The sequence below is a fragment of the Tursiops truncatus genome, chromosome 18, assembly GCF_011762595.2.
Source record: "Tursiops truncatus isolate mTurTru1 chromosome 18, mTurTru1.mat.Y, whole genome shotgun sequence".
Taxonomy (NCBI): Eukaryota; Metazoa; Chordata; class Mammalia; order Artiodactyla; family Delphinidae; genus Tursiops; species Tursiops truncatus.
The window spans coordinates 7,352,929-7,374,593 of record NC_047051.1 but is presented as its reverse complement, the minus strand read 5'-3'; the positions used below and the strand labels follow the sequence as shown (position 1 = coordinate 7,374,593).

Here is a 21,665-nt window from a genome sequence, read left to right as displayed (position 1 = left end):
CCCAAAGTTAATAAATAACACATGAGAATAACAACAGCTAAAAGGACCTCCACAAGGTTTAAAAAAAAAATCTTGAAACATATTCTCTCTTCTCACAAGTCTAATGACGATAAAAACAAACATCTTCATGTAATAACTCAGGAAATCAAGTGGCAAAATAAAATATTTAAAATTATATACCAGACAGATCTAGAGACTAACTACATGTTAAAAACATACAATCTAAAAACTACAAAATGAGTACAAATTTAAACACTGAAGAGAAAAGCAAAAGGCGAAAACTTCAATACCATCTAAGATTAATACTTTACCTGCAGGTCCTCACACAAAAAGACAGATTCTTGAAAACTAATTCGGTAAGTCTTTAAGGCTTTTAACTTTCCCTTCGTCCTACAAGCAGGGCAATACCCATCTGACGGTACTTTAGATGAATCATAATTCTAAAAGAGAAAAAAAGTAAATTAAAATATAGACATTCCTAGATTGTATAAAATTACAAAAAGTTAAATGGAAAAGTAACCAGAAAAAAAATGTACACTTTTTACCTAGAAGTGTCCTGGCAAGATATCTTAAAGACAGCAAATAAAAGAAATGCATATAGGCTTTAATACAGCTATTGTTCCAAAAAGAATATATTCTAGTTTTAAATATTAAATTAAGTGTTAAAAATAGCATCAGTTTTATCTGCAAGGAAAAAAGTAATGTCAACTGTCACTGAAAATATGTTCAACATTTTCAAATAGTAAACTATACGGTCTATGTTTTATTTCTACTTTTACATATCAATAAAACATAGAGAGGTAAACAGAGAACAATCTTTCGCCATTACTGTAAGATTTCCGTGGAAGATACAATTTTTTTTAAATTAACTGGTAAAATTAAAACCAAATTTAAGTCTTAAAAATAGGAGAGAAAAAAACCAACTTTGCACTGAGGCAAAAAATAAGTTCACTAACTTTTCCCAAATACCCCACCATATGGAGTGAAGATATCCCTATATCAGTCCCTGGTCCAATCACTGGCAAACCATTTCCAATCTTCGGGGAATCCATCATTCCGAGTCATTGGCTAATTTATGTCACTTGAAACATGTCAATATCACTAAGGATTTTTCAATGAACCCTGGAAAAAAAAAAGTTAATAGACAATTTTTATAAGATGTATGCATATTAAGTATATTTTGAGAACTATATATCTTTTGTTAAACATATTCTGAAATTGTAATCTTGAAGTGAAAACAAAATACCTAAATTTATTTAAAGATCTAGCAAATTTGTGGAGAGAGGGCAAAAACTGGCAATAGGACCAGTCTTCACAGTAGACTCATTTGTAAGCAAATTTATCAAAACTTGTAATAGAGATAGCTATTACTTAAATATATTGACAAGAGCTTGAAAACCTAAGTTTTTAGTCTACGCACAACTTGAAACAAATATGTAAGCATTATACCAAGAAAACGTTTAAATAAAACACAGATCCATTGTGCCATTACTTAACAAGGACAAAAGAACCCCATACATTCCTATTGCTTTCAACCAAGAATACATCACCAACTGAGAACAGTGCCACTTTTTAAATAAAAGCTGCGAACAAAATACTATTTTACATTAAAGTAAATAATCTGTAACGGAACAAAAATATAAACACTGTCAATCGTACAATGTTTTGAGTGTAGACCCATGGAGTAGAATCACATTTAGTAAAGTTGAAATTATGAAACTGGAGCTCAGTGTAAGGGAAAAGCAATTGTTAACAGTGGTTCAGATATGGATTTAAAATACAAGGAAAACAAGATAAAGGAGAAATTTAAGCAGAGTGAATCACCACTTCACAGGGATGTTGTAAAACACTTTCAAGCAAAAGTCTTTCCCAAATCTAAGAATCCATGATTCTATGACAACCACTTTCTAGGAAACTGGGGCTCACAGATTCACTTTAAAAACTAGTTAGGCTATTGTTTCCTGCTGTATAAACTTTACACACCTTTCAAGCCAAGGAATAATTTCAAAAATAAAAATGCTTTTTAGAAAAGTATCAGTGGAGGATAGCCTCATCCACCAGAGGGCAGACAGCAGAAGCAAGAAGAACTACAATTCTGCAGACTGTGGAAGGAAAGCCACAGAAAGACAGACAAAACGAAAAGGGAGAGGACTTTGTACCAGATGAGGGAACAAGACAAAACCCCAGAAAAACAACTAAATGAAGTGGAGAGAGGCAACCTTCCAGAAAAAGAATTCGAATAATGATAGCAAAGATGATCCAGGACCTTGGAAAAAGAATGGAGGCAAAGATTGAGAAGGTGCAAGAAATGTTTACCAAAGACCTAGAAGAATTAAAGAACAAACACCTAGAAGAAAAAAGAACCAACAAACAGAGATGAACAATACAATAACTGAAATGAAAAATACACTAGGAAGGAATCAATAACAGAATAACTGAGGCAGAAGAATGGATAAGTGACCTGGGAGACAGAATGGTGAAATTCACTGCTGCGGAACAGAATAAAGAAAAAACAATGAAAAGAAATGAAGACAGCCTAAGAGACCTCTGGGACAACATTAAACACAACAACATTTGCATTATAAGGGTCCCAGAAGGAGATGAGAGAGAGAGAAAAAGGACCCAAGAAGAGATTATACTCAAAAACTTCCCTAACATGGTAAAGGAAATAGCCACCCAAGTCCAGGAAGCGCAGAGAGTCCCAGGCAGGTTAAACCCAAGGAGAAACACGCCGAGACACATCATAATCAAATGCGCAAAAATTAAAGACACAAAAAAATTATCGAAACCAACAAGGGAAAAAACGACAAATAACATACAAGGGAACTCCCATAAGGTTAACAGCTGATTTCTCAGCAGAAATTCTACAAGCCAGAAGGAAGTGGCACGATATATTTAAAGTGATGAAAGGGAACAAACTACAACCAAGATTACTCTACCCAGCAAGGATCTCATTCAGATTCGACAGAGAAATCAAAAGCTTTACAGACAAGCAAAAGCTAAGAGAATTCAGCACCACCAAACCAACTCTACAACAAATGCTAAAGGAACTTCTCTAAGTAGGAAAGGCAAGAGAAGAAAAGCACCTACAAAAACAAACGCATAAAAATTAAGAAAATGGTAATAGGAACATATATATTGATAATTACCTTAAACATGAATGGATTAAATGCTCCAACCAAATGACACAGGCTTGCTGAATGGATACAAAAACAAGACCCATCTATATGCTGTCTACAAGAGACCCACTTCAGACCGAGGGACACATATAGACTGAATGTGAGGGCATGGAAAAAGTTATTCCATGCAAATGGAAATCGAAAGAAAGCTGGAGTAGCAATACTCGTATCAGATAAAATAGACTTTGAAATAAAGAATGTTACAAGAGACAAGGAAGGACACTACATAATGATCAAGGGATCAATCCAAAAAGAAGATATAACAATTACAAATGTTTATGCACCCAACATAGGAGCACCTCAACACATAAGGCAACTGCTAACAGCTATAAAAGAGGAAATCGACAGTAACACAATAATAGTGGGGGCCTTTAACACCTCACACTAATGGACAGATCATCCAGACAGAAAATTAATAAGAAAACACAAGCTTTAAATGACACAGTAGACCAGATAGATTTAATTGATATTTATAGGATATTCCATCCAAAAGCAGCAGATTACACTTTCTTCTCAATTGCACATGGAACATTCTCCAGGACAGATCACATCTTGGGTCACAAATCAAGCCTCAGTAAATTTAACAAAACTGAAATCGTATCAAGCATCTTTTCCGACCACAACGCTATGACATTAGAAATCAATTACAGGGAAAAAATCGTAAAAAACACAAACACATAGAGGCTAAAAAATACATTACTAAATAACCAAGGGATCACTGAAGAAATCAAAGAGGAGATCAAAAAATACCTAGAGACAAATTACAATGAAACACGATATTCCAAAACCTATGGGATGCAGCAAAAGCAGTTCTAAGAGGGAAGTTTATAGCAATACAAGCCTAACTCAAGAAACAGAAAAATCTCCAATAAACAATCTAAACTTACACTTAAAGGAACTAGAGAAAGAAGAACAAACAAAACCCAAAGTTAGTAGAAGGAAAGAAATCATAAAGATCAGAGCAGAAATAAACGAAATAGAAACAAAGAAAACAACAGGAAAGATCAATAAAACTAAAAGCTGGTTCTTTGAGAGGATAAACAGAATTGATAAACATTTAGCCAGACTCATCAAGAAAAAGAGGAAATGGACTCAAATCAATAAAATCAGAAATGAAAAAGGAGAAGTTACAACAGACATCACAGAAATACAAAGCACCCTAAGAGACTACTACAAGCAACTGTATGCCAATAAAATGGACAACCTGGAAGAAATGGACGATATCTTAGAAAGGTATATAACCTTCCAAGACAGAACCAGGAAGAAACAGAAAATATGAACAGACCAATCACAAGTAACGAAATTGAAACTGTGATTAACAGTCTTGGAACAAACAAAAGTCCAGGACCAGATGGCTTCACAGGTGAATTCTATCAAACATTTAGAGAAGAGCTAACACCCATCCTTCTCAAACTCTTCCAAAAAACTGCAGAGGAAGGAACACTCCAAACTCATTCTATGAGGCCACCACCACCCTGATACCAAAACCAGACAAAGATTCTACAAAAAAAGAAAATACAGACCAACATCACTGATGAATATAGATGCAAAAACCCTCAACAAAATACTAGCAAACAGAATCCAACAACACATTAAAAGGATCATACTCCACGATCAACTGGGATTTATCCCAGGGATGCAAGGATTCTTCAATATATGCAAATCAATCAATGTGATACACCATATTAACAAATTGAAGAATAAAAACCATATGTTTATCTCAATAGATGCAGCAAATCTTTTGACGAAATTCAACACCCATTTATGATAAAAACTCTCCAGAAAGTTGGCAGAGAGGGAAACTACCTCAACATAGTAAAAGCCATATATGACAAACCCACAGCAAACATCATTCTCAATGGTGAAAAACTGAAAGCACTTCCTCTAAAATCAGGAACAAGACAAGGATGTCCACTCTCGCCACTATTATTCAACATTGTTTTGAAAGTCCTAGCCATGGCAATCACAGAAGAAAAAGAAATAAAAGGAGTACAAATTGGAAAAGAAGAAGTAAAACTGTCGCTGCTTGCAGATGACATGATACTATACGTAGAGAACCCTAAAGATGCCACCAGAAAACTACTAGAGCTAATCAATGAATTTGGTAAAGTTGCAGGATACAAAAATTAATGCACAGAAACCTCTTGCATTCCTATACACTAACAACAAAAGATCAGAAAGAGAAATTAAGGAAACAATCTCATTCACCACTGCAACAAAAAGAATATAGCATCTAGGAATAAACCTATCTAAGGAGATAAAAAGACCTGTACTCAGAAAACTATAAGACACTCATGAAAGAAATCAAAGATGACACAAACAGATGGAGAGACATATCATGTTCTTGGATTGGAAGAATCAACATTGTAAAAATGACTATACTACCCAAAGCAATCTACAGATTCAATGCAATCCCTATCAAATTACCAGTGGCATTTTTTACAGAACTAGAACAAAAAAATCTTAAAGTCTGTATGGAAACACAATAGACCCCGAATAGCCAAAGCAGTCTTGAGGGAAAAAAACGGAGCTGGAGGAATCAGACTCCCTGACTTCAGACTATACTATAAAGCTACAGTAATCAAGACAGTATGGTACTGGCACAAAAACAGAAATATAGATCAATGGAACAGGATAGAAAGCCCAGAGATAAACCCACGCACCTATGGTCAATTAATCTATAACAAAGGAGGCAAGGATTTACAATGGAGAAAAGACAGCCTCTTCAATAAGTGGTGCTGGGAAAACTGGACAGCTACATGTCAAAGAATGAAATTAGAACACTCCCTAACACCATACACAAAAATAAACTCAAAATGGATTACAGACCTAAATGTAAGACCAGACAGTATAAAACTCTTAGAGGAAAACATAGGCAGAACACTATGACATAAATCACAGCAAGATCCTTTTTGACCCACCTCCTAGAGAAATGGAAATAAAAACAAAAATAAACAAATGGGACCTAATGAAACTTAAAAGCTTTTGCACAGCAAAGGAAACCATAAACAAGATGAAAAGACAACCCTCAGAATGGGAGAAAATATTTGCATATATTTTGAAGCAACTGACATAGGATTAATCTCCAAAATTTACAAGCAGCTCGTGCAGCTCAATATCAAAAAAACAAACAACCCAATCCAAACATGGGCCGAAGACCTAAACAGACACTTCTCCAAAGAAGATATACAGATTGCCAACAAACACATGAAAGAATACTCAACATCAGTAATCATTAGAGAAGTATAAATCAAAACTACAATGAGGCATCACCTCACACTGGTCAGAATGGCCATCATCAAAAAATCTACAAACAGTAAATGCTGGAGAGGGTGTGGAGAAAACGGAACACTCTTGCACTGCTGGTGGGAATGTGAATTGGTACAGCCACTATGGAGAACAGTATGGAGGTTCCTTAAATAACTACAAATAGAATTACCATGTGACCCAGCCATCCCACTACTGGGCATATACCCAGAGAAAACCATAATTCAAAAAGACACATGCACCCCAATGTTCACTGCAGCACTATTTACAATAGCCAGGTCATGGAAGCAACCTAAATGCCCATCGACAGATGAATGGATAAAGAAGATGTGGTACATATATACAATGGAATATTACTCAGCCATCAAAAGAAACGAAATTGGGTCATTTGTAGAGACATGGATGGACCTAGAGACTGTCATACATGGTGAAGTCAGAAAGAGAAAAACAAATATAGTATATTAACGCATATATGTCGAACCTAGAAAAATGGTACAGATGAACGGGTTTGCAGGGTATAAATAGAGACACAGATGTAGAGAACAAACGTACGGACACCAAGGCGGGAAAGTGGTGGGGGGTGGAGGTGGTGGGTTGAACTGGGAGATTGGGATTGACATGTATATACTAAAGCGTATAAAATAGATAACAAGAACCTGCTGTATATAAAATAAATAAAATAAAATTCAAATATTCAAAAAAAAAGTATCAGTGGATGTCAATATGCTATTCCTAAAGAAATATCCAAAAGCAGGTTTCTCAACCACAGGATTATCGACATTTTGGACCAGATAATTCTTTTGTTGTGAGGGCTGCCCTGTGTGTTAAGAGGATGTTTAGCAGCACCAATGACCGCTATGTGCTAGATGCCAACAGCACCCACCCCTCAGCTGTGACCATGTCTCTAGACATTGCCAAATGTCCCTCCCTCCTCTCTCCTCCCAGGGGGAGGGGGGGAAATCACCCCATTGAGAACCACTGCCAAAAGGGTAAAAACAAGTGTGGTGATAACTTTTTCTTTTTAAGCTCCTCACAGACAATACTAATTTGTTAACTTTCGCTGGTTCTATTTATAATCTACTTACTAAAGGGAACTATATAGTAAAGTATCAAACTTCTGGTTCCAGAGTGGATAAAAGCATGAGCTTTAGGTACAGAAATTTATTTGTGAAGTTAGTTTCTTCTAAGAATTAAATGTGATAATACATGTAAAATGCTTAGCACTTGACACATAGTAAATTGCAACCACTATTTGATGCTTTTTTATACTTTATGCAGAAAATATGCAGCATAGCTTGGATCATTATGCAGTATTCTCAAAAGAGAAGTTGGTAAGCTATGTATCTTGAACAAGTTTTTTTTGATGAAAATTTCCATCCACCTGAGGGATTAAGAAAACTTCTCCAGCTGGTTCTCTCTCTCTCTCTCTCTCTCTCTCTCTCCCCCGCTACCCCTCTCTCTCTCTCTCTCTCTCTCTCTCTCTCTCTCTCTCTCTCTCCCTCTCTCTCCCTCTCTCTCATAAGTAAAACATGAGGAGCCTTCAAATCTGCTCTCCTGATCCTATCACCCAACATTTCAATGGGAAAAACAGGCAGGTTGGTGGTTGAAATCCTTAACATGCAGAACATCCAAAAGAAAATTCACTTAAAAAAATATCAAAGGTAGGCTACTCAGGTCTTCCAAATACAATTTACTTGGTCCTATGTACAAAACCCTGGACTGATTCCTACAACTTAACTTGTTTCTAAATGACCGCCTTCATTGTCCTCCTTTCAAAATTACCTGTTTCTGCTCCTCTTGTTTGTATCTCACCTAGATTTTGGCATCTCCATCCGTACAAACACACAAACTAGAAAATCTGAGTGGTTCTCGGGACTTCCCTGGTGGTCCAATGGTTAAGACTCCGTCCTCCCAATGCAGGGGGCACGGGTTCCATCCATGTTCGGGGAACTGGGGAACTAAGATACCGCATGTCACACGACGCCCACAAAAAAGAAAATGAAAAATTTGAGTGGTTCTCTACTCTTTCACTTCCCTCTTCTTTACTTAGTGAAAGTCATCAAATCCTACGGACAGTTCTTTGGAAGCATCTCAAATCCCCACCTCTCTTTCTATCCCATTCCCACTCTATCATGCCAAAGTGATGCTTCTATAACACAAGTCTGAGTCTGACACTACTCAACTTAAAATCCTCTACTGACTCCAGTGTGATTACAGGAAAGTCCAAACAGCTCAGTATGACCTAAAGCTCACTGCACTATGAGACCACTGGTTTTCCAGCCTTACCCTCCTCTACTTCACTTCAACTTCCGCATCTTTTTCATGATGCCCTCCCTTTTCATTACTTCTGTGATCTACTGGTGCTCCAAAAGCCCGAATGTCAATTACTAACCCAGTAGGGACCCAGGTACAGCACAACCAAAGTGTGAAGTTGGCTCTGGGGATAGCGAAAGAAGCAATTAAGCTTAATTCACAGCCCCATGTGCAAAATGGGGAAACCCAGAGAACCAGCTGTTCGAAGAAGGCCTTATACCCGTTTGAGCTTTCCCTCCAAGACCAAGTGGGCTCAGCACGCGAACTGTCAAAGGTAAGGCCACAACAGACTTGAAACCGAGGAATGGGGTCGGCTTTCGGTGCCCAGCCCTGTCTGGTACCCAACCCAGCCGTCCAGAACCACAGACTAAGACACGTCACTTGCAAAACCCAACCTTGGAAACCTAGGATGAGCAGGGTTTCGTTAATTCTCCCCATCTCCACGCTCCTTGGGAAAGCGGGGGCGGGGGAGACTCTGGTTTCTCTTCTGCATTTACCTCTCTGAGTTCAAACGAATGAATCTGTGACTCCATTCCAATACCTTAACCACCAAGCCTTCCCACCTGAACCTACTCCCATCCTTTCCCCCTCCCAGCCTAGCCCCTCCTTTCAGCGAGCAACTATCCCATAGATCACCCCAGCTCTGTCCCCCTTCCCTATTTCAGGAGCTGAAGGAAAACTACTCCGTCTTCTCCCTTACCTGCCGCGGGTTCTCCCCTTCTTCGCGCCGGATCGCTCCAAACTCCTGTTCCAGCTTGAGCGCCACACCAGAGTGCAACGTTTAGCCCACGTTCCCCTCAACCTGCTCCTCCCCCACCGGCCCCTCCGCTAGAAAAGCAGCTTCCGGTTTGAGTCCGCGGCCAAAGAGTTCCCCTTCCTGCCCCACGCGGGGCCTGAAAGGACGTAAGCGTGGTGGGGAAGGCGAGGACGGGAGCACTTCCGTCAGGCCTCCGCAGAGAGGCGTGGCTGTTATCCCGGCTGCCGCAGTCGCAGTTTCAGCTGCGGCGACGACTAGGGGCGGGGCTGGTGGCTGCAGAGCCCGCCATATGTGAGTGGCGGGTTTGGGGTGGCGACATTTCTGGAAGCTGCTGGAAAGCGCTCGAGTGGCGGAGGTGACGCCGGCGGCCAGGGGGTGGGGCGTGATTAAAACTAGTGCGCGGTCGGCAGCGGAGGGATTACGCTGAGGAAAGAAACCGGAACGCGTCTCGTTGTGCTCTGGCCGCGCGAGCCCGGGTCGGAAGGCGACGCGCCCCTGAGGGACTTGGGTGGGTGGGCGGGCGGCGGAGGAGGGAAGGGCACCCCAGCCGGCGGAGGGTGCGATGGAGGCTCTTGGCCGGCGCCTCCTTGCAGCGCCGAGGTCACCGCGACGGCGGGCCGCGCGAGGCCCCCATAGTCCGCTCTCCTAAAGCTTCGGTGAGAGCCGAGCTGCCACAGAGCGTGTTCACAAAGGGTCACCATACACGGAGCTGCCCCTCCCTGTCTCCCTAAACCCCATCTGCGAGGCCAGGGGCTTTTCCACCAGGATTCTGGGTGTATCTCCTCCTTTCCTCCCTCCCAGATCTTCTAACGGTAAGGGGAGTAGCCGAAGCACAGGGACCCATTCTTACTAGGCAGTGGCCGACGTGTCCCTGCTGCGCTCATTTCAGCTGCCCTGCCTTGTTTTAACTTCAGAGGAGGGGGGAGTTCTCATGGAGTTTCTAAGTTTAAGGCTCTGCTTTCGTAGGAAGGTCATGTGGTTTAAGGGACATCGTGACCGCGCGTGCTATTTCTGAGTCTGCGTTCTGAATCTTGGGGGCAGCATATTCCAGATGTCCTTCGCTCGATTGAGTTGTTTCCTGGATTAACAATGTGTAGTTTTTGACCATTTCTTTACAGAATAATCACCATGGGCATTTTGGACTGTGGCTTTTTTTTTAAGTGGTCTCAAACAATTTATATTCTGGAATAATGCTGATAATTTTGATAGGGTGATATAGAGAAAGGAAGTCCCGTGTACCAAGAAACTCTTCAGTGAGAAGGAATTTTAGTTTTCGGTTCTTCTGAATGCAAATGGCCAAGAATCCAACAGAGAGTTTGTTGTTTTGTTTTTCTCCAGAAAACTGAAAAATAGGCTGGTTGGTTTTTGTTTACCTTTTTTGTGGTTGTACTAGATACCTAACGTGCCGGTGTATTGGTTGTCAGATCTAGCTAATTAGATTTTCTTTTATTTTAATGAATTATGATGAAAATGCGAGGATGTAGTAAGTGTTTCTTCCTGAAATAGTAGCGGTAATTCAGAAGGTTTTTCTTTTTCGCCCTTGGTATTTCCATTTTTAGAATGGAATACACTTTTTTGTAATGAACACTTGCTGAATGTTAACGTCATACATTGAACAAATAATTGATTCAGTTAAAATGTCGCTAAAATTTTAAGATTGAAAGTCAACATGCCCAATCATATCAGTCATTGTTGTCTGCAAAGTTGATTTATAGTCTTTTAGTGCAAATTTGATTTTTTGCCAGGAGAAATTCTGTAATAGTAACAGAAACAAAATGGAGGTGGGGCTTGAGTTGTGGAAAGAAAAGAATGGATTTTAGTGTGTGCTGTGTTTTGATTCCAGACTTTTTCCTCTTGTAAAAAGTAGAAAAAGGCATAAAAGAGTTAATACGATTAAGGGGAGGTTGACTAGAAAACTCCCCTTTCGTTTACATTAGAGTAATGGTCCGAAGGTGAGAAAATTTGTGTACATTTCTGCTTATTTCTCACCAATATATTTGGAATGCCTCTTTCTATGAACATTGGTCCCCAAGAGTGCAGTTACCATCCAGTAGGATTCAAGCTCATTGCCTCCATACCGTTGTTAGCAATGTATAAAGCTCCTGTCAGGAGGAGTTTTATTTACCTATTTTCATTTAAATAACATGATTTAATCAAATGGAGTTTTTTATTAAATTAATAATTAATAAGCAGCCCCAATAGGAATACAGTGTTGTACAATTAGGATTTTTTTTTTTCCTTTTCTCACATTGTCAGCTTTTGCCCCCCTCTGCTAGATTGGATTCCTTAATAACAAAACAAGTCTGCCCAAACATGGGATATAGAGCTGCGTGCTATAACTGCTTGTTCCGGGCTCATCAAAAAGATGAGCGTCGAAGTGACTAACCATATTTTCTAGCAGCACCGTTGTGAGTAGTCTGTAGTCTCATATCTAATTCAAACATTCAGAAGGCTTTGAGAACCAGAAACGTTTTAAGCTTGGAGACAAAATTCATTTGGTAGCAAAATACAGCCTGAACTAATGAAAAGTTATATATATTATGTACTTATCCCATATGTTTTGCTGAAGAAATATTATGTTTGATTACGGGATGCTATTCTTGGCCACTGGTATATGAGGTGTTACATAATGGGTTGTGTGCCTTGTGACATTTTTTAATTCCCGAAATTTCTTATTTCTAAAACACATTCAGCCCCTGGGTTTTGGTTAAGGAATGTGAAGCTATATTAATAATTTTGGCAGTACACTTGTGCGAGGCATTCGCATATTTATTTATTTATTTTTCATTTTTGGTGTTTTTGTTGCCATGTTTCTGAGTTTATTTTTTTTAACATCTTTTTTGGAGTATAATTGCTTTACATTGTTGTGTTAGTTTCTGCTGTATAACAAAGTGAATCAGCTATATGTATACATATATCCCCATATTCCCTCCCTCTTGCGTCTCCCTCCCACCCTCCCTACCCCACCCCTCTAGGTGGTCACAAAGCACCGAGCTGATCTTCCTGTGCTATGCGGCTGCTTCCCACTAGCTATCTATTTTACATTTGGTAGTGTATATATAAGTCCATGCCACTCTCTCACTTTATCCTAGCTTACCCTTCCCCCTCCCCATGTCCTCAAGTCCATTCTCTACATCTGCGTCTTCATTCCTGCTCCTAGGTTCTTCAGAACCCTTTCATTTTTTTTTTTAGATTCCATATATATGTGTTAGCATATGGTATTTGTTTTTCTCTTTCTGACTTACTTCACTCTGTATGACAGACTCTAGGTCTATCCACCTCGCTACAAAGAACTCAATTTCATTTCTTTTTAATGGGTGAGTAATATTCCATTGTATATACGTGCCACATCTTCTTTATCCATTCATCTGTTGATGGACACTTCGGTTGCTTCCATGTCCTGGCTATCATAAATAATGCTGCAATGAACATTGTGGTACATGACTCTTTTTGAATTACAGTCTTCTCAGGTTATATGCCCAGTAGTGGGATTGCTGGGTCATACAGTAATTCTATTTCTAGTTTTTTAAGGAACCTCCATACTCTTCTCCATAGTGGCTGTATTAATTTACAGTCCCACCAACAGTGCAAGAGGGTTCCCTTTTCTCCACACCCTCTCCAGCATTTACTGTTTGTAGATTTTTTGATGATGGCCATTCTGACCAGTGTGAGGTGATGCCTCATTGTAGTTTTGATTTGCATTTCTTTAATGGTTAGTGATGTTGAGCATTCTTTCATGTGTTTGTTGGCAGTCTGTATATCTTCTTTGGAGAAGTGTCTATTTAGGTCTTCTGCCCATGTTTGGATTGGGTTGTTTGATTTTTTGATATTGAGCTGCATGAGCTGCTTGTAAATTTTGGAGATTAATCCTATGTCAGTTGCTTCAAAATATATGCAAATATTTTCTCCCATTCTGAGGGTTGTCTTTTCATCTTGTTTATGGTTTCCTTTGCTGTGCAAAAGCTTAAGTTTCATTAGGTCCCATTTGTTTATTTCTGTTTTTATTTCCATTTCTCTAGGAGGTGGGTCAAAAAGGATCTTGCTGTGATTTATGTCATAGTGTTCTGCCTATGTTTTCCTCTAAGAGTTTTATACTGTCTGGTCTTACATTTAGGTCTGTAATCCATTTTGAGTTTATTTTTGTGTATGGTGTTAGGGAGTGTTCTAATTTCATTCTTTGACATGTAGCTGTCCAGTTTTCCCAGCACCACTTATTGAAGAGGCTGTCTTTTCTCCATTGTATATCCTTGCCTCCTTTGTTATAGATTAGTTGACCATAGGTGCGTGGGTTTATCTCTGGGCTTTCTATCCTGTTCCATTGATCTATATTTCTGTTTTTGTGCCAGTACCATACTGTCTTGATTACTGTAGCTTTGTAGTATAGTCTGAAGTCCAGGAGCCTGATTCCTCCAGCTCCGTTTTTCTTTCTCAAAATTGCTTTGGCTGTTCGGGCTCTTTTGTGTTTCCATACAAATTGTGAAATTTTTTGTTCTAGTTCTGTGAAAAATGCCATTGGTAGTTTGATAGGGATTGCACTGAATCTGTATATTGCTTTGGGTGGTATAGTCATTTTCACAATGTTGATTCTTCCAATCCAAGAACATGGTATATCTCTCCATCTGTTTGTATCATCTTTAATTTCTTTCATCAGTGTCTTGTAGTTTTCTGCATACAGGTCTTTTGTCTCCTTAAGTAGCTTTATTCCTAGGTATTTTATTATTTTTGTTGCAGTGGTAAATGAGAGTGTTTCCTTAATTTCTTGTTCAGATTTTTTATAATCAGTGTACAGGAATGCAAGAGATTTCTGTGCATTAATTTTGTATTCTGCTACTTTACTAAATTCATTGATTAGCTCTAGTAGTTTTCTGGTAGCATCTTTAGGATTCTCTATGTATGCTATCATGTCATCTGCAAACAGTGACTGTTTTACTTCTTGTTTTCTGATTTGGATTCCTTTTATTTCTTTTTTGTCCCTGATTGCTGTGGCTAAAATTTCGTAAACTATGGCATATTTAAAAAGAAAAAAAGTTAAGACATTTTAGTTCTCGCCCTCAGTGATTTCAGTTGAGTTAGAAGGATAGATCTTTCATACTGTGGTATGTGCAGTGATAGAGATATGCACAACCTATTTGTAAGTATAGCCATATAGTGACCATACAAGAAATTAGTAGTCTAAGGGTTTGATGTTATTTTGTACTTCAAGACTCTAAAATTTAGACAGATGACAGCCCATTATATAGCCTAAACTTAACTTGGCCCTGGTTTACCCACACAAAATGAGAAGACAGAAAGATAAAGAAGAGTCTTAGAGCAGGTGCTGAAATTTCTGATTTCTAATGCTGACTCTTCTTTGTGACCTTACACAAGTCACTTAATTTGCAAGGCCTTGGTTTAGATATTTATACAGTGAGAAGTTTGGGATAGATGGATCTTTTAAGGAAGGTCCCATACAGTTAAAACAGTCTACCTGCAGGTATTTACCCTTAGAACTATGTCTACTTTTTATAAATGTTTTTCACTAAGAACGTGATCCTGTTTCATCGCAAACTACTTTCTTGCTGATCTAAATTTTGTGTTTTCTTTTTGGTTAGGTAATACATTCACAAGGTTCAAAATTCGAAACGAAAAAAAAAGAATATGCAGTGAAAAGTCTTTCTTGCACACATGTCCCTCAGCCACCTGTTTCCTTGCCTAGGAAACAATCAGTGCTAACAGTTTCTTGTGTATTTCCCCACCCCCACCCCAAGTGTATGCTTATACAAGCAAATAAGTACTATATATATTTTCTCTTCTATCTTTTTACATAAATGGTACATACTGCGTATAGTTTATGTACCTTTTTTTCCACTTATCTTAGAAGTTGTGTATATCATTGTATACAGTGTTTCCTCATTCTTTTTTATGGCTGCATAATATTCCATCGTATGATGTATCATTTCATCAGTCCCCTCTTTTTGGACGTTTAGGGTTTTGTCTGATCTTATTAAAAGCGTTATGCAGTGTTTCCCTGGTGGCACAGTTGTTGAGAGTCCGCCTGTCAATGCAGGGGACACGGGTTCGTACCCCGGTCCGGGAAGATCCCACATGCCGCGGAGTGGCTAGGTCCGTGAGCCATGGCCACTGAGCCTGCGCGTCTGGAGCCTGTGCTCCGCAACGGGAGAGGCCTGTGTACTGCAAAAAAAAAAAAAAAAAAAAAAAAGTTATGCAGTGAATAACTTTGTACATCATTTCCTACATATGTGAATATATCTGTGCCCTAGACAGTGACACAGCTCTATTGGAATAGTGACATAGTTCATGAAATATGTTATTTAGTAACCAGTATCATAAATAAATTGATAAATCAGGGTTTCAAAAGTGTACTTCTAGAGTTCCATCAACTTTGACTTATGTGCTCCCTATGGCAGTATAATATGATGGTATAGTAGACTCAGCATTCTATTTGGTTCTGAAGTAAACGTGAGAGAAATCACATCACCTGCATGGCTGTTTCTTCGTTTGAGCTTCTTGAGCCCTAGATAAAGGATTATGTGTAGGGACCTTGTCCTAAACAAACAAAAAAATATGTAAAATTTTAAACACTAAAATCATGCGTTAGAGTAAAATTTTCAGTGAGAGGCATATAAGAGCTGAGACCAATTGGTGTAACAGCAGATTTGTGCTTTCCAGCTCATGCTCACTCCAGGGCATATGCTCCTTGAGTGCTATTTAAGTTGATATTTTTCTTCTAAATTTTTTGCCAAGCACATATAGTCAAATTTGTATAATATGCAACATCTATGTATTCCCTCTTTACCAATAAGAAAATCCTAAAAGTAGTAAACAATTTACCCATATTTGCATAACAAAGTGGCAGACCTAGGACTAGAACCTACATTCTCTAATTTCTAATCCAGAACTTTTTCCAGTATGTCACATTCTATTCTAATTTAACATGTAGCACCAGCAGATCTGAGCATGCCCAGTGATTAGGGAGCACTTTAGGGAACTTTACTCTGCCTAGGCTCCAGAGCAACGTAGAGTTCCGAAAGCAGCAGTACATTTTTATGATGACAAAATAATATTCTATACGTAATTGTTGAAGTAATCATACAACACGTTGATTAGCAATCAGGAGGGCTCCAAATCAAAAAATGAAAGCCGATATAGAGGAAACACTCTTTTCTAATTGGGAAAGAGTTGTCACTTTGAGATGAATTTATCTGTCATAAGGACTGAAAGGGAATCAGTATTATTTGGAAGGAATCTTACATTCCCCAGAGTTAATGCTGTCATTTAATTTAGCCAGGAAAATCTGAACCATCAGAAAAGAAGTGGTGATAGAAACAATAGCAAAAGAATTGAAAAAATAGAAGATTGGGGAATGTGCTATAATAACTATCCCCCTGAAACTGGCATTGTGGCACATGACCCACACACACCTTTAGTCCCTTAACTGCTGACTATTCTCCTCTTTGCACAACTGACTCTTACCCTTCAAGTTTCAGCTTAAATTTCGCTTGTTAAGCTGTCCACCTATCTGAGCAGCCTTTTACCCTCCACCTCTACTCTAATTCCTTATTATCACTTGCTGTTTGTTTTCTTCATAGCGTGCATATATGTGTGTGTGTGTATATATATGCTTGCTATCGTCTCTCTTTGTACTAGGTGTGAATTTTTTGAGGGCAAGAGCTAATCTGTTTTGATCACTGTTATATATACATTGCCTGGTACATAGTACATATTTGTTGATGCATGAATGATCTTGGTGGTCCACAATTCCCAATTCACATGGCTGACCAAACCCACTCTTAAAGTGGAATGTTTTCAATAGTATATTTCCCCTTGTTCTTGTATTTGTTCGTTCAGGGTTGATTTAGGAAATGTATATGTAATTTATGTGCTCATCTTCTTAATGAGAAAAATGTTAGCTTACTCATCAACAAGCTTTTTTTAAATGTGCAAGGCACTGTGCTAAATGCTGGGTGAATACCAAGGTGAATAATGCATAGTCCTTATCCCTAAAGAGAAGCAGAAACATTTTTAAACCAATAGCTTTCATACAAGGCAAAATGAAATAAATGCTAAAAGGAGTTGTACAAGCAATGTTGTATAGCAGCAGTGAAGAAAAAATGATGAATTTTAATTACAGGAAGGGCCTCACAGAGTTGAATTTTGATTTTGGTCTTGTAGATAGAAAAGTAGAACTGAAGTCCCTATACGTGGAGAATAGAGACAATAAATGTTTAGTTTCACTTTTTTAAAAGTTCTTAAAATAGTAATATTGACCACAAAATCTTATAAAACGTTGTCATAAAGCAATCTTTAAAAATTTCAGTTATAAATAAAATTACTCTGGCCTTAACATTACAATTCTAAAATTGAAGCCAATCATAAAATTAATTTGACTGTTTTGACTAGGTTGGTGCTTTCCAACTAGTTGCTCCATCATCCCTTCAATGTAACAGTTGGATCCTGACTGACTGCTGATGGCAGTTAGTAATTATTTAGTAAACTAAATAATTGACATGAAACCATAACGATTAAACAATTATTTTTTGAGTGCTTTTTAAGCCATTGGTGGCCTTTAATGTATGGTCTCTGGCTGCATCACAAGTTAAAATGTATCTGTTTTGTAATGGTCTAATATTTCTTTTGTTAAGTTTGCTTTTGCTTTCCTTCTTTTGTGTGTTTTCCTAAGCAATATAGATCTTCTCCTTCCCCCCTTATTAAAAAAAAAAAAAAAAGGAAGCATAGCCTTTAGATTCACAGACCTGATTTCAGCTTGGCCACTTACAAATCACAGTTCTGCCACTTTTCAGTTTTGTTACTTCTGACAAAATATTTTATCTCCCTGAGGCTCAATTTCATCTTTAAAATGAAAATATCTACTAATCCCATTCTGTCATTTAACTAGTTTTGTGACCTCAGGCAAATTATTTAATCTGTCTGAGCCTCAGTTTTTCCATATATGAAATGAAATTGTCTTAAATGAGGTGATATGTAGAAAAGTGTCTGCTGTTAATAAGCCCTCAGCAAGTGTTGTTTTCCCCTCATACTCTTCCACCTCGTCTAAATCCTGCATATCATTTAAAGTTTGCTTCAAGTTTTGTTTGCTATAATCTTTGCTTTGCTAGGTTATAGCATGCTTCTTTTTTCCAGAGTTATTGCACTTGCTTTGTATATCTTGGGTTCTTATTGATAGATTAGTATGGGTCAGCATTGTATTGAGAACTTATTAAAAATGCAATTGCTTGGGTCCCATTCCTGATTTCATGGGTTTGGCATGGGGGGAGGTCAGGGCATCTGTGTTTTTACCTTTCTCCTTCAGATTTTCTGATTCTCAAAGGTGATCATAATTTCTCACGTATTTGGTAGTAATTATGTGCTTCTTATAGTTTATATTTGTTAGGTAATTCTTATATTATTATGTAACCCTTCAGGTGTTCTAGTTTATACCCAAATAGGCCGGAAACTCCACAAGGGCACAAAATACCCATAATAGTACTTTGTACTTAGTTTAAAGGTTGATAGTTGCCCCCCCCTTTTTTTTTCTTTTCCCTACTGAAGTTTGGATCCAGTTTAGAAATAGGACACAGAAGTCAGATAGATGAAGATTCAAATGTAGGTTTATTTTATTTATTTACTTACAACAGTTTTACTCATCCTGTGTTAATTTAAGACCCAATGTTTCCACTCGCAGGTTTTTTTGTTTTGTTTTGTTTTTTGTTTGCGGTACGCGGGCCTCTCACTGTTGTGGCCTCTCCTGTTGCGGAGCGCAGGCTCAGCAGCCATGGCTCACGGGCCCAGCCGCTCCGCGGCATGGGGGATATTCCCGGACCGGGGCACGAACCCGTATCCCCTGCATCGGCAGGCGGACTCTGAACCACTGCGCCACCAGGGAAGACCACTCGCAGTTTTTTTAAAGTTGCAAATGCAACCCTGATTTTTCTTTTAAAAGATTACAATGTACATTACATTTTATTAAGGGAAACAAAGAGTTAATTGCAAGATGCAAAAAGATAAGAAAGAGACAAACTACAGCGTGAGTATTGTTCAGAGGTAGTAAGTAAGCACTCTAAGCTACAGAACATGTTGAAATTCTATTGGTTTGTATGAGTTCGCATGAGGTAATAAAGCTGTGTTTTGATTGGTGAGATGTATAAATATTCTTTTGCTACACTATATACAACACTTCAGAGAGCAGGGCCTTTGTGAATGCCCAGAGGACGCAGCAAACCTTGACAAGTCTGTGCAGCACCCAGTGCACACCGTAAATCCCCAGACGGATCTCGTGGTCACCTCTATCAGCAGCAAGTATCTTCAGCTCTCAAAACAGTCTGGATCCATAATTTAATTTCCGAGCAGACTCTGGGCACTGGTGCTTTCAGAGAGAGAAAAGATGCTACCAGTCTCTGATCTAATTATAACATAAGAGATCGAAACCCAAGTGTGACGAGGAAGATTCTTAAACACAACCATCGTTAACAGGTAGCCAAACAGCTCCTTTATTCCAACTCCATTAGTGATATGAAAGAAGGACAATCAAAGTCTGCAGTGGCAATATGCAAGAAGTTCAGTTTAGGTGAGGTGAGTCTTTGTATCTGCTTTAGCGACTGAGGTTTAGCATATATTGTACTTTTTACCCTTAAGGCCAAGTAATTGGCAAGTGAGAAACCGTTAATGTAAAATATTGGTAATAAATTATAATAAAATAGCTATAGGACTGTCAACAGTGTTAAATCTTGGCCTAATTGGATAAAGTGCTTTTTTAACATTGTGTGTTTTTAAGTATAAATTCAAATGGCTATGATTCCTTAAAAAACAGATTTACCAAGTTCTCTAATAAGACAAGGTTTTACAGTAAAGCTGTAGATGGTGGGCTACAAAAACGCTTTCCTTTTCCTCCTGTTAGTCTGAATGCACTTATCAAGGCATGTCAGCTCAGGGAAAGGTGTTGCCAGAGATTAGTTAGAGGTATCAGAGTGCACACTTCCTGGGCCTTCTGTAGGAGAAGTCACAGAAGATGGAGTTGTTGCGTCCTGCCAGCCTCCATTAGCGTTTAAAGTATGTGGACTGTACAGTGAATTTCCTCCAAGGCCATCAGCGTATCCCCCCATCTGATTGGTCACATGACGGAGGGTACCCACCAGAATTTGGCGTGGTGGGCGAGTTGGTCTGGTGGTTCTGCACGGCTGCGGCCACTGCATGTGCAGCTGTTACAGCTGTCTTTGCAGCGTCGAGATGGGCTTCTTCCTGAAACTTGCCGATTTTCTTCTTGTACCTGGTTCGTTTGTTGCCAAACCAGTTGGATACCTGTGACACTGTGATGCTGCATTTCTTGACCAGCTCCTCTTCGGCTTCTTCACTGCGGTAGGGGTTGCTGAGGTGTGAGTAAAAGTATTCATTCAAGATTTCTGTGGCCTGTTTACTGAAGTTACGCCTTTTTCGTCTGGCATCAAGGAACCTTGATCTTAAAATCATAACTGCTTCACAAGTGCTTTGAGCTGCATCTGAATGGAACTAAATTTTCAATGGATGATGCCTACCATTCTTTCCATCTCTTTTGGGGAAATGGGACGTGTTCTACTCTGCTCTCGGAGAAGGTTCATCACGTGTGTAGTGAATTCATTACATGCCTTTCTCAGGACCTGAAACCCCTTCTGCCAAAAGCATATTGTCCAGTCTCATTAGCTGGGGATCGGGAGGATCCCCCTCCTGGGCTCCTCTGATGCTGAGACCTGCTAGTGTTGGAGGGTCTCCTGCAGAGGCGGGGGGTGGCTGTGGTTCACCGTGGGGACAAGGACACGGGCAGCAGAAGTTGTGGGAAGTACTCCTTGGCGTGAGCCCCCCCAGAGTCTGCCCAAATGTAAGTTTAATTACCGAAAAAGTTGTTTGCAAAATGCGGCTGAGGTTTGCAGCAACAGTGAGCTTCCTAGTGTTGCACTCCAGAATCACTCAGACTTAAACCTCAGGTTTCAGTGTCCTCAAGAGTAAAGCTTGTCCCACTACGTTTACTGTGTGACAGCAGACCAGAACAAATGGCTCTCTTCAGTCAGACAGATGTGAAATGGAAAGGAGAGAAGTAGCTGAGCCTCAGAATTCCTCCTCTCAAATTTGTCATCAGACCAGTTACTCCCTCCTACCTAGGGAGGAGTCAATGAGAAGTT

General features: G+C 39.1%; 1 protein-coding gene and 1 pseudogene across 4 annotated transcripts in view; both read right to left on the bottom strand.

Moving 5' to 3' along the window:
- Window positions 1-9,740, bottom strand: part of USPL1 (ubiquitin specific peptidase like 1) — a 39,898-nt gene extending 30,158 nt beyond the window's left edge. The window contains exons 1-4 of one of the 4 annotated variants that reach the window (XM_073795008.1): window positions 9,460-9,738; window positions 8,229-8,404; window positions 957-1,122; window positions 312-440 (exon numbers count right to left, since the gene is read on the bottom strand). In XM_073795008.1, coding sequence (XP_073651109.1) covers window positions 312-440; window positions 957-1,055 — 228 coding nt within the window. In that variant the 5' untranslated portion in view covers window positions 1,056-1,122; window positions 8,229-8,404; window positions 9,460-9,738. Of the gene's footprint in view, window positions 1-311; window positions 441-956; window positions 1,123-8,228; window positions 8,405-9,459 lie in introns of all 4 variants that reach the window. The other 3 variants (XM_033843802.2, XM_033843801.2, XM_019936786.3) reach the window with 3 other exon arrangements.
- A 10,699-nt stretch (window positions 9,741-20,439) lies between these two features.
- The window catches only part of LOC117308876 (pre-B-cell leukemia transcription factor 3-like), a 77,844-nt pseudogene continuing 76,618 nt past the window's right edge, over window positions 20,440-21,665 (bottom strand).